The 11,416-nt window shown below is 38.4% G+C and overlaps 2 protein-coding genes across 2 annotated transcripts; one reads left to right on the top strand and one right to left on the bottom strand.

Annotated features, from left to right (window-relative positions):
- Window positions 1–3,148: 3,148 nt before the first annotated feature.
- Window positions 3,149–5,998, bottom strand: rpl28 (ribosomal protein L28). The gene is made up of 4 exons (XM_020653333.3): window positions 5,843–5,998; window positions 3,990–4,113; window positions 3,366–3,484; window positions 3,149–3,247 (listed from the first exon to the last, which is right to left on the bottom strand). Exons 1-4 carry the CDS (start codon window positions 5,921–5,923, stop codon window positions 3,158–3,160), a joined length of 414 nt encoding a protein of 137 aa, XP_020508989.1. The 5' UTR covers window positions 5,924–5,998; the 3' UTR covers window positions 3,149–3,157.
- A 730-nt stretch (window positions 5,999–6,728) lies between these two features.
- LOC109998490 (uncharacterized) lies at window positions 6,729–10,203 on the top strand. Its single transcript, XM_020653362.3, has 6 exons — window positions 6,729–7,160; window positions 7,257–7,371; window positions 8,182–8,294; window positions 9,026–9,125; window positions 9,336–9,457; window positions 9,598–10,203. The coding sequence occupies exons 1-6, from the start codon at window positions 7,040–7,042 to the stop codon at window positions 9,699–9,701; spliced, it is 675 nt and encodes a 224-aa protein (XP_020509018.2). The 5' UTR covers window positions 6,729–7,039; the 3' UTR covers window positions 9,702–10,203.
- Window positions 10,204–11,416: the final 1,213 nt, after the last annotated feature.

Raw genomic sequence — 11,416 nt, 5'->3', positions numbered from 1 at the left:
TTTTGTGGTAAGTTTTGGTCCTGTGGGCGCTCAGTAGTGGTGAACCACTGGCTTACACTGCTGTCTACATCTGATAACACATCACTGCCTCTTTGTTTTAGTTAACACAGCAAGTTACAACAGCCAACTTTGCAGCACACTTTCTGCCAACACGGTGCTGTATTCAGTCAATTTAGTTCACCTACAGCTGGACCTTTTACGTTTATGCATCAATGGATTTTCATATCAGTTGTGACTTTAATCATGCTGCCATTAATCACACCCAAGTCACTTTAAATCACCACTTGTCACCAATGTCCTGCACCTTTTCTGCTTTATATACCTCATGTTTTATTTGTATCTACTTGTCTTTGTGTATTATCTTATCTTATGTGTGGCAGTTATTTTTAGGTTGTATGTGCTGACACTATTATCTATTTGTTTTTCTACAAAAATCTTTCGTCAGCAATTAAAAAAAAAAGGAAATTGCCAACATACAGATATACAAACTGACTGCAATATCTTGTTTAGGATGAATATTACATGAAAATATAGAATATAGCTTCTGCGGGATAGTTAGTCAGAGCATGTTTAAGTCACTGTCTTATCCCCCCCGGTGAGGACGCCATGATCATGTGAATCTACGAGGACAGAAGAAGTAACTCTTAAATTGAGGCAGTTACCTTTGTGGCGATAAGAGATTTTTTTAAAGTAGTGTCAAATATGAATTTATTAGTCAAAAAAATGTTTACAGAGTGTAATTTACTTTTACAAAGTTTTGATGTTTCCACCAGTGGGATTTACTTTTTATCTATCACATTAGTTCAGGGGGATAATGTTCAAAATTCTGTGAAAATTTCAGTTTTGGGGTAATATTCTGAAATTTACCAAATGTAATGTTTACATTTTTGATAGTTGCTGTAGCAACAACATCAATTACATAAGCCTACAGCTAGTGGGAGAAGTTTTATATGGTTGTGGACCCCAAAAAGTTTCCTTTATTTTCATGCATGTGAAGGCGGATTGAGGTCGAACAACAAAACAGAAGACGCCACATGATCACATGACTGACTGAAGGCAGAACTACAAGGATTAAGAGGAAAGACACTAACAGGAAATGAGAGTTTGGGGACAGAAATGAAAGGAGAGAAAACAGCTGTTGTAACCTCAGGGGTCACACATTGAAAAACCAGATGTTTCATAACACTAATCTGCCGTATATCATGTCATCCCACACTGCAGTAGAGGAAAGATAATACATATCCTGCTTCTGGAGATTCGATTCTTTGCAAACAGATAGTAATGTCATATTATGCTTTTATCTTTTGAATTCAAGGGTTTATCCATAAACAGAAAGCAATTTGTGATGTGAAATTCAACTTAGCATCACATTAAAGCAGTGCTGAAGCTGTGCAACTCATAACAAGAGAATAAGAGTAAATTGTGTTTTTTTTTTCAATGTCATGAGTGCTTGGATATTTTACAGGATATTTCATACATAAAAATGTGTGAAATTCTTATTTAACTGTCAATTATTTTACATCATAAAATAGAACTTTTAGTAAATCTAGATGATTCAAACCTTACACAGAATCACTGTTTTCACTGCTGAACCCATGTACGTTTATATTTTGGACCTTTACATTTCAGAAGTGTTCATTTTTAGCTTTAGCTTACTTTTACATGTTACGTTTTGACGCATATCTGTATTTGTAAGAGGTAAAGAGGACTTTGGAGTACCATTGGAGTGATGTAATAGCATCCGTTTGAGTTCCCTGAGGGCCTGGGTGAGGTTCTCCAGCTGGTCATGAAGGTGGATGTTCTCCTCTATCAGAGCATGGATTGTATCCTGTAGTTCAAAGCTTCGACTCTGCAGCACCAGCAGCAGCAGGGGCACAAAGAAAAGCACCGGCCTAAGTCCTCTCATAGCGAACTGCTGAGCACAGCCGCTATCACATCCTCACAGAGCAGGCAATGATCCCTCTCAGAGGTAAACGTCCCGATCCCATGAGAGAGGGATGTGCTTCCCTGCAGAAATGATTGCTGCAGAATACTTTATCAGCTTAAAGTCAAGGGGAGGTGACACTAGTTTATTTCTTTCCAAAGCCATGAGTGGAAAGCTGCCAGTGGGCTGCTTTAAAATCTATCAGATGTTTCCACATCAAAGGACACTCTGGATAAAGCAACACAGACCTGGTTTTCTCTGGATAATCTCGTTAAAATTGGGGTTAGGGTTAACCCTAACACACAGATGAGTTGTAAACAAGTCCAGGTGTATGGATTTTCAGGATTTGGGATTTATGTAAATAAAAACAAATATTTGGATTAAAAAAATAGTGCTCATTTGGTACAAAGACAAGAGAAAACAGAAAAACTTCCCCCAGGTGTTCAATTGTTACAGCTCATTTCTGAAGAGTGACATACAGCAGGCATATCAAGACGACAGCCAGAAAGCACAGAAAGCACAGAAAGCAGGTTTTTCCCAAATGCAGCGGCATAAAAATATATCCTTGACCCGCAGGAGATTAAGGCAGAAACAAAATCAACCCAAGCATTGCTTTCATTGTATCCTGAATTATTTCCCATATTTCAATTTTATTTATAAAGCTTCTGGTCTAGAGATTGGTTGGATCTGGAATTTTTTCAACTGAGTGCTCAGCAAGCGTCATGACAAAATAGGTCAGTAAAACTAAATGCACAATTAGTGACCCATTCCGACCAACAGCCGACTACTTTCAGACTGTGGGATGTTCAATACATATCTGTCAAACACTACTTTCATAACTGATGTCTCACTGCTTATCAATGTACCTAACCGAGTGAACTTTTAATTTGTCATGCGAGGAAATAAAGGCTGGAAGAATTAATCCCTGCTTAAATATTTAATTTTCTCAACTGGACCACAATATTTAAAAAAACGTACTTCTAATTTTTATTACCCTGAGTTCGACATGCATTGCTCACATTAAGGCTGATTTCAGATGAGTTAATTTCTGCACATATTTGAAGAATTATTTACAATTATTCCGTCAATGCTTGCATCAAACTTATCAGACATCTGCAAAATCCTTCTCATTAAACCCTGCACATGCAACCCACAGGAAAGTTATGACTCAGGAGAATTTGCCATTTTTTTTTCCAAACAACAAAATTTTATTTTTGTATCATGTGTATCAGTTTATGCGGTCTTGGCAGCCCTGGTGCGCTTCTTTTTGACCACAACAGGCTTCTGGCTCTTCAGAATGGCGCTGGCACGACGCAGGGCAGCCTGGGAAAAACAAATTAGGACTCAAAATGATTTTCTATACAGCTGTGAAATACAAACTACAAATAAAATAACACCATGTGGTATTCTTTGGCTGTGTATAATCTCAGACGGAGCTCACCATGCGCAGGTCCTTCCTGTACTTGTTCTTGCCGATGATGTGCCTCAGGCTGTTGAGGGTGGCGCGAGAGTTCTTGTTGATGGTGATCTTCTCATATGAGGTGGCAGGTTTGTTCTGGCCTGTGCAACAACAAAACATGAACATCATTCTAAATCTGACAGTAGCTTTAACAATTCAAAAAGAACTAACAACCTTACATTGCAATCTTTTCATAGCCATCTTAAATGCGGAGCTGAACAGCACCAAAACTGGCATGCATTATTATTCCTGTCCTTACAGCTCTGTGCATGTTAGAAATCAAAGTGAAAAGGACAAAGGTCAACCTCCGATGTCTATTGAGTTCATTTCTACATTTTCTGAAAATGAGAGCATGAGGAACTCTACTTAAATCTCATTGGAAGTACTTGAACACAGCATACAAAAGCAGCCATTTATTTTAAAAATTACAATTAATGGCTTATTTTTCCTTTTAATGTGTTATGCTTGTTCTTAATCAAACGCAGTTCTGTCTTGTAATTCACTTCTCAACACCTTTGACATTTAAAAGAATTAAGACCTTGCATAAACTTCTGAATTTGCACACGACAACAAATTGTTTTGCAGACACAGGAAAGGCTCAATTACCTGCACGCTTTTTCAGCACGACAACGACTCCCTTGCCATCAGCCGCAGGCTTAACACCTACAGTCTTCTTGTGCACCAAACCGTTGAAGCGGTAAGAGTTCCTGGACTTCAGGTTGTTGGGCTCCTGTCACACAAAAAAAAAATACACTGAATTAATAAAGCTACACAAGTAATACAAATTAGAATCATTTTTATTTCGCACCAAGACCATTTACGTCAGGGATGGGCAACTTCGTTCACAGCAAGGGCAACGTTCATTTAATTCTCACTGCCAGGGGGCCAAATTGTAGGATACAAAAAACTATTACAGTCAATAATGTCCCAAATTTAACTGAACATAAACCAGTGATCAAATATTATTGTGGACATATTTCTGGTTTTCTTGATTTCATGGCAGATTTTGTCATGTTTTTCTTCATGTTTCCAATTAACTGATTTGTAAAAATTGACCTGAGGGCCACGTTGAGGGTTGATGGGGTCCGCCAGTTGCCCACCCCTGATTTACATTATATCTTGGTAGACAGAGGGGCAATTGCAAGTACTGCTAGTATTAATTAGTAATACATTGTGTATTACTTGCAGTTTCAAAGCAAAAAAAAAAACAAAGTGCAATGTAGAAAATAATGCAGTACGAGTCAGTAAATCTGGAAATTTTGATTACAACAGCAAGACATGTCTAAATGTTCTTGAATGAATCAAACCTTTATGGCCCCTAGGGGAATTTGCCTTGCACAGAGAGCTAAATAACACAATACTAACAAACATTTACAGGACAGCACATAAGAACACACTGAAGCATCACATGGTTCAATGAGGGAATTCAGCAGGTTAAATAAAGTGCAGAGTTCGTCCTGTATAATCAGTTCTTTTTAAGCAGCTGAATACTGCGCGGTACAAAGGATGTAAAGCCTCTTTTAGTCCTCATCCTGGGCATTCTGTACCTGCGCCCCCTGAATTCAAGAGTTCATACTCTGACCAAAGGGGGCGCAGAGGGTCAGCTGTAATCTTGATGGCTAAATTCAGTGTGTACCGGTCTGTCAGGAAAGAAACGCTGTACATTTGCCTCCCAGTTATCTTGCTGCCTACTTTAACAACCTTGTCCAGTGTGTTCCTATTTTGCAAGGACAGTGCTCCTCCCCAACACCGACTACAAAAAGGTCAGCACACTTTCAACAAAAAGTCTTGTAAAATAATTTCAGCATAGCGCTGTCAACATTAACATTTCTTTTAAGTTTCCTCCAAAAAAAAATAGAGGCGCTGTTGAGCCTTTGCACAGCTTGCCTTTGTGTTCCACGTCAGTTTGTTGTCAATTACTGTGCCAAGATGCTTAAACTCTGGTACAATTTTGTGGCCGGCAGTAGCTCAGTCTGTAGGGACTGTGGGAACCGGAGGGTCGCCGGTTCAAGTCCCGGTGCGGACCAAATATGGAAGTTGGTCTGGTAGCTGGAGAGGTGCCCCCTGAGCAAGGCACCATCAGCCGTGGGCCGCTCCATCACTCTGGCTTCTCTCCATTAGTGCATGTCCTGTTTCTGCATGTGTGTGTATGTTTCAGCCTGTGTGTGTGTGTGTGTGTGTGTGTGTGTGTGTGTGTGTGTGTGTGTGTGTGTGTGTGTGTTCATGACTTGCAGGGATCAATAAAAGTAAATCTTAATTTCTGTGTCCTTTATTTATTTTACCTCTGATAAATATATAATGTTTGGCAAAACCTTTTTGATAGCAGTTTCACGGCTGAGCACCTTTACCTTCATGCATTAAACCCACCTACACTCATTGTTTTACTGAACTAAAAGGTGTAACTAAAGGTGTAACTACAGGTGTAACTACAGGTGTGGTGCAGCAGCTGAAGTACTCACAGTACTGTAGGTCTGTCCGTTCCTCTTGATGAGGAAGCTGGAGCAGTTCCTGATGACCATCCACTGCAAATGGGACGACATGATGAACCTGGACAAAACACAATCAATTATTACTGACACCAATGACTAAACTGACTAAAGGAAAACTTTAAAAAGTGATAAGATGTGAAGTTGCAGCCACTGTTTTCAAATGACAGGCGTGGAAAATGCTCCTCACATCTAACTACTGCTAACGATATAATAATGATTTCATGTTTAAAACTAAGTCCGGTTTGAGTGAAGCAATCATGCGCCAATAATCAAAAATATACTTCGGACATGTGTACTAATATCGTCTACTTAACAGAGGTGTTGTCACAATGAAGCAGATTGCTAAAGTTAGCTCTTAGCGGAGGGTGCAACGTGAGGCCTAAGCGTGGTCGACGTGCTCACTAATATATCTTTCAATTATGATATTAACTGACTTTCAATGTCACATATGTGCACACAATAATCGACACAACGACGGTGTCTTGCTTTCGGTGAGTTAACACGAGTAGAAAGACTGAGAAAATACAATTTAATGCAGGGCTAAAAAGCTGCCGAGGCGACCACGTTACCTTTCAGCGGAGGAAAAGGAATGGCGAGAGCGGAAAAACCTCTTTACGGAAGCTCTGTCACAGATCCCTCCGCCCCTGATACCGACTGTTTTATTTAATTAAGTCGCGGGTTAACTTTGGTTTTGACACAATAAAATCCAAAAAGACTTAATTAAATTATATAAAAAGTAGTTTCATTAATTCTGGGTCTCTATATGTTATGGTGAATATTATTTCTGCAGGACTAGTTATCGGTAGGCACAGCGGAGGAACACGATGACGCGGCTATCGGTATAAGAGTGACGTCATAGAAGTGCGCTTCGTGTTTACAGGCAGCCGTCAAAAAAAATCTGTTCCCAAACTGCACCTGTTATAACCCTTGATATTTAGGTCTTATTTTAGTTTTTTTTTTTTTAAATGAGTGCATACAGGGGACAAGCACGGAATCTATAAGACAGTCGTTGCATTGGAAACCTTCTTTTTTTTTTTTTTAATCATGCATTTTGCACATTATTTTGTGGACTAAAATGTGATGTCATGAGAAGCTGTGACTCAAGAAGTAGTCAAGAGGTTCAAGTCAACATGTGAAACTGTTTGATCACGCAGTTACAGTGTCGTAATGACGTCTGTGCACGGTGAGAAGTCAAACATGGCAGAAAAGGAAGATCTGGAGACACTTGGTGAGAAACTGTATTCTCTGATTTACCCCAAACACAAAGACACTGCTGGAAAACTCACAGGTGAGGTGATGTGCATGAAGCAGTTTTCTCATAGGCGGCTAAATTAAAAATGATCAACATTTCACCACATAAACCTTGAGGTCTCTGTGTCTCCAGGTATGTTGCTGGAGCTGCCATGTCCTGTCCTGAGTCGGATGCTGCAGGATGAAGCCACGCTGACCAAGGCTGTGGAGAAAGCCCTCAGAGCCCTGCAGCTTGACCAGGAGCCAAGGTACAGCCATGGACTGAGGGTTTCCACACCTGACACCCGAGCTCAGTTCTACCAAATAGTCTGATTTTAGAGCATTCATGATTTGTGGTGGATTACACCTCATTAATGATGATGGTCTCCATATCATTGATGATGATGATGGTTGTGACGATGGTTTTTGTTTGATAACGATGACTTATAAGATGGTTTCTATTCTGATTAGAGCTCTCAATGTTGTGCTTTGTTTCTGGTCACTTCCTGTCAGCACCTGTGTGTCCAATCAGACTCAAAGCTGATCGTTTGCTCTTACTCACATTGTTCCCTTTTTGTTCTAGATCCTTGCTTGTGTTGTACTTACTCTCTGATGTACGTCGCTTTGGATAAAAGCGTCTGCTCAGTGAATTGTAGAATTGTAGAGTTTATTAGATTGTAGCTTACTTTGCAGAAAAGTGAGGCAGTATGTTAAAAGATAAAGATGAAGATAAACTTTATTGATCCCCCGTGGGGGAAATTTGTGCATTACAGCAGCTCCAGAAAACAGGGGACGGGAATATACTTATAAAAAATAAAAGTAGAAGTTAAAAACAGATCAAACATATTTACATCATTTAATTTAAAAAAATACAATAATGTAAATGTAAAATTACACAGTAACTTGTTATTAAAAAAATGTTGAGTGAGAGCTTAAACAGATATTTAAGTGAGAAAAACTAACAGCTAGTGGATGTTTGTGTATGTGTGTATGTCACGTTCCTAAAAATGGGAAAACTATTGAATATGTTCAAATGAAAAACTCTTGAGAATTGTGAATATGTCTACACCTGTTTGCAGCAACCTAACATGTAAAGACGAGGATGATGTGTCTGCGTCCTCTGACTCTTTGGGGGAGCAGCTGTTTGAGCTGGTTGATGTTTACAATACCGGCCACTCGCAGAAAATCACAGGTCAGTAACTTCAAATCACTCCTAATTATTATGCAGTCAGATAAATACAGTATGAAACAACTGATGGCTGATTTGTATACTTTTCAATAGCATGTGCTTTTAACAGTTGTTTGCCAAGTTCAAATTAATTTCTTAACAATGTACATTTGCAGAATAATTCCACTAATTGATAGATTGTAAGGAAATTGTGGATAATGATCCCACCACATTGGAATCGTCTGACTTGTCTTCTAACACCACAGTAAGCTTGATATTTATGGTTGGAATATCTCCTTTTATTTGAAGGATTAAATGAATATAGCTGAGACATGTATGTCCCCCCTCTTGATAAGTTTGTATTACTTTGGTGATCCCTTAACTTTTCCTCTAGCCCCATCATCAGATCAAAATGTTAAACTGTGAAATACTCTATTTTACAACCAAGCAACCGGCAAAACATTCCAATCAGTGTAACCTGTTTTTTTTCTTAATGTCGTTGTTTTCTTTTGTTTTTTTTTTACACATGTTGAAGTGCTATCATATAAAACATTATCCGCATTAGACCTGTTTATTTCAGTGTGGTTGCTTGCGACCATTTTAGCATTGAGCTCAAAGCATTGCTGTGCAAAGTACGGTCACACATTGCTCCCAGCATGGCTGTGGATTATCATGCTTTTTTAAATCAATTATATGCAAATACGTTTTTGAACTGGTGTGACTCATTAAATGTGATTTTTCTGTTGCTCATCCAGGAATGCTTTTGGAGCAGCACAAAGAGGCTGTATTAAACCTTCTTTCAGATCCAAAGCTGCTGGAGGAGCATGTGAACTCTGCCCTGAAGACACTTGAGGAGTAAGTGTTTGTAAGATCTACCTTTTTGTTTGCATACATAGGGAATCTTTCCTTTCTTTTTCTGTGTCCTATTCCTTCTCTATGTGCATCGTCACATATGTAAAGACAAAGTATTCATCCACCTTACAGCTCACTTGTAATTCAAATATACAGGATAAAGGAACAAAATAGAACCAATACCAAAATGACATTCCTGCTGCTTCCCTTCAGGCAGAATGTGGAGGAGACAGACATAAGCGACTTGTCCGACACTGATGACACAGAAAAGTTGGGAGAGAAGCTCTTCTCACTGGTGGAGGAGCTGGATCCTCTACATGCAAATGATATTACAGGTATCTTTTTGTTCATTTGGGAATTTTCTCCAAATGTTTCCCATGGTATTGACTTTTTAGATGTGGCAAATGACTCTATTTATACATACATATAATGTAAGTTATATTGTGTTCCTAAGCTCATGCATCTATTTATGCAGGTATGCTACTGGAGATGGACCCAGCTGCTCTCCAACAGCTGCTCAGTGACAACACCATGCTAAAGGTTGCTGTTCAGAAAGCACAAGCAGCACTGGACACATAGGACATGGACGGTCTCTACTTGATCAGAATGACAACGTTTTACACAGAGACTAACATATTAACGTGAATGACTTTGATGAATCAAATAAAAATGCTGGTCAAGGTTGACGCATCATGCCAGGACATCATAACCATACAGGTCAGCTATTGAATAACCAGCTACATTTGTTTTACACTGATTTTTGACCTGACTGCTGTCGCTTTACTTTTGAATTGACCTTCTGTAAATGTAGAAGAGTCAACTATCTCAAAGTATCTTTTTATACACATATGCTGTCTAATGAAATAATGAATCTGCCTGTTTTTTTCTGCTCATCAGATTCATTATTGCTTGAAAAAAAAAATGTGTTAGTCTGTAAAATGAGTTGCATAGATAATTATTGCAAACAATCTTGCCACATTTTTTTTTAAATTGTGTTTTTGTACTGTACCTACTATGATGTTGAAATATATTTGCTAACAGAAAATATAAAAGATAATATATAAACCAAGAACCAATCATATTTAAGCCAGACTCAATACATTTGTTCAGACATTATTTCTTTCCCCAAGAGGAGACTGGTGATCCACAACAAATGAGTAACACTATGATTAATCCAGCTCTTAATCAGGCTTTAATCTGCAAACTTGGTTCATAAGCACATTTTCACCATTAGATCATTGACTAAGATTTGGGTTTTAAATCAGTAGGACAGTCGGCCATGAACATGTTCCTGATGTGACTGTGGATAACTGAGTCATAGTTGTGACCCTCAAGTAGGTCTACTGAGAGTAAGATCACCTTTACTGTTACTTTCATGTAACTGTTCATGATCACAAACGACAACATGTAACTCTCATCACTCTTACTGCTAGTTAGCAAGCTCATGTGTCTCTCAATTATCTATTGCTAGTTCACCCACTCATAGAAATGTCCATGCTAGAAAGCTAATCTTGGTTCTCTCTCGTCTTAGTTGTCAGTGCCAGATAGCGAACTTCAGTTAGGCCTTTTAATTCATGTCGACGACGCCACAAGGATGATGAAACACACTTTTGAGGCATTTCCAAAAAAGTGAAAGAAAGATGAATTATTTTAAATTCTGCTAAAGTCATATCCAAACAGAGATGGCAGCCAGAAGCTGACTCGACAAGAAACTGAACTTGTGAAACTTTGCCCACATTTGAGTATTTTTTTTTCTTCCCCCAAATCAAAACAAACAATTTTTTCCAACATAGGTAAGAATTCATAGCATGAAGATGTTGATACTGAGCTCTTTGGCTCAAATGTTGTAGTATAACAGTAGGCAAAACGATTGCGATTTGGCAATAAGACTGTTGGCATGGTGTCTAAATTTTCTGGTTGAAAATCCAAAATCTTTAGGATTAGCCTACAGATTTATCATTTGTCTGATTTTTAATTGAATTATAGTCACTATAACAAAACATATGACTTACTCTATAGTAAATAAAACCAATAGACATTTTTTTCAAAGTGCTACAGAGCGCAAAAAATAACTTTATTACCATTTTGCTTTCAATGTTTATGTATTCCTGTCAAGAACTTCACAGAGTGCATTCTTACACATTGGGGGAAAACAATTCGTTCTCTGAAACAAAAGGGGACCTTGTAAAATCTTAACCTTCTGTCAACAAAATGACTAAATAATAAACATTTGGGATGACAAATGATTGAACAGAATCAAATCAGTAAATTAGAATGACATGGAAGTAGTAAGT

This window comes from Labrus bergylta, chromosome 17 (genome assembly GCF_963930695.1).
Source record: "Labrus bergylta chromosome 17, fLabBer1.1, whole genome shotgun sequence".
Classification (NCBI taxonomy): domain Eukaryota; kingdom Metazoa; phylum Chordata; class Actinopteri; order Labriformes; family Labridae; genus Labrus; species Labrus bergylta.
The sequence above is the reverse complement of the archived record's forward strand: the minus strand, read 5'-3'. Positions and strand labels throughout refer to the sequence as shown.

What these genes read in the sequence shown, in the direction of transcription:
- rpl28 (XM_020653333.3), bottom strand. Translation starts at nt 5,923, where the DNA reads ATGTCGTCCCATTTGCAGTGGATGGTCATCAGGAACTGCTCCAGCTTC. An exon ending in ACGGACAGACCTACAGTACT is followed by an intron (nt 4,114 to 5,842) that starts GTGAGTACTTCA and finishes TTTGTGTGACAG; the next exon opens with GAGCCCAACAACCTGAAGTC. An exon ending in CGTGCTGAAAAAGCGTGCAG is followed by an intron (nt 3,485 to 3,989) that starts GTAATTGAGCCT and finishes GTTGTTGCACAG; the next exon opens with GCCAGAACAAACCTGCCACC.
- LOC109998490 (XM_020653362.3), top strand. Translation starts at nt 7,040, where the DNA reads ATGACGTCTGTGCACGGTGAGAAGTCAAACATGGCAGAAAAGGAAGAT. An exon ending in CCACTCGCAGAAAATCACAG is followed by an intron (nt 8,295 to 9,025) that starts GTCAGTAACTTC and finishes TTGCTCATCCAG; the next exon opens with GAATGCTTTTGGAGCAGCAC. An exon ending in GCCCTGAAGACACTTGAGGA is followed by an intron (nt 9,126 to 9,335) that starts GTAAGTGTTTGT and finishes GCTTCCCTTCAG; the next exon opens with GCAGAATGTGGAGGAGACAG.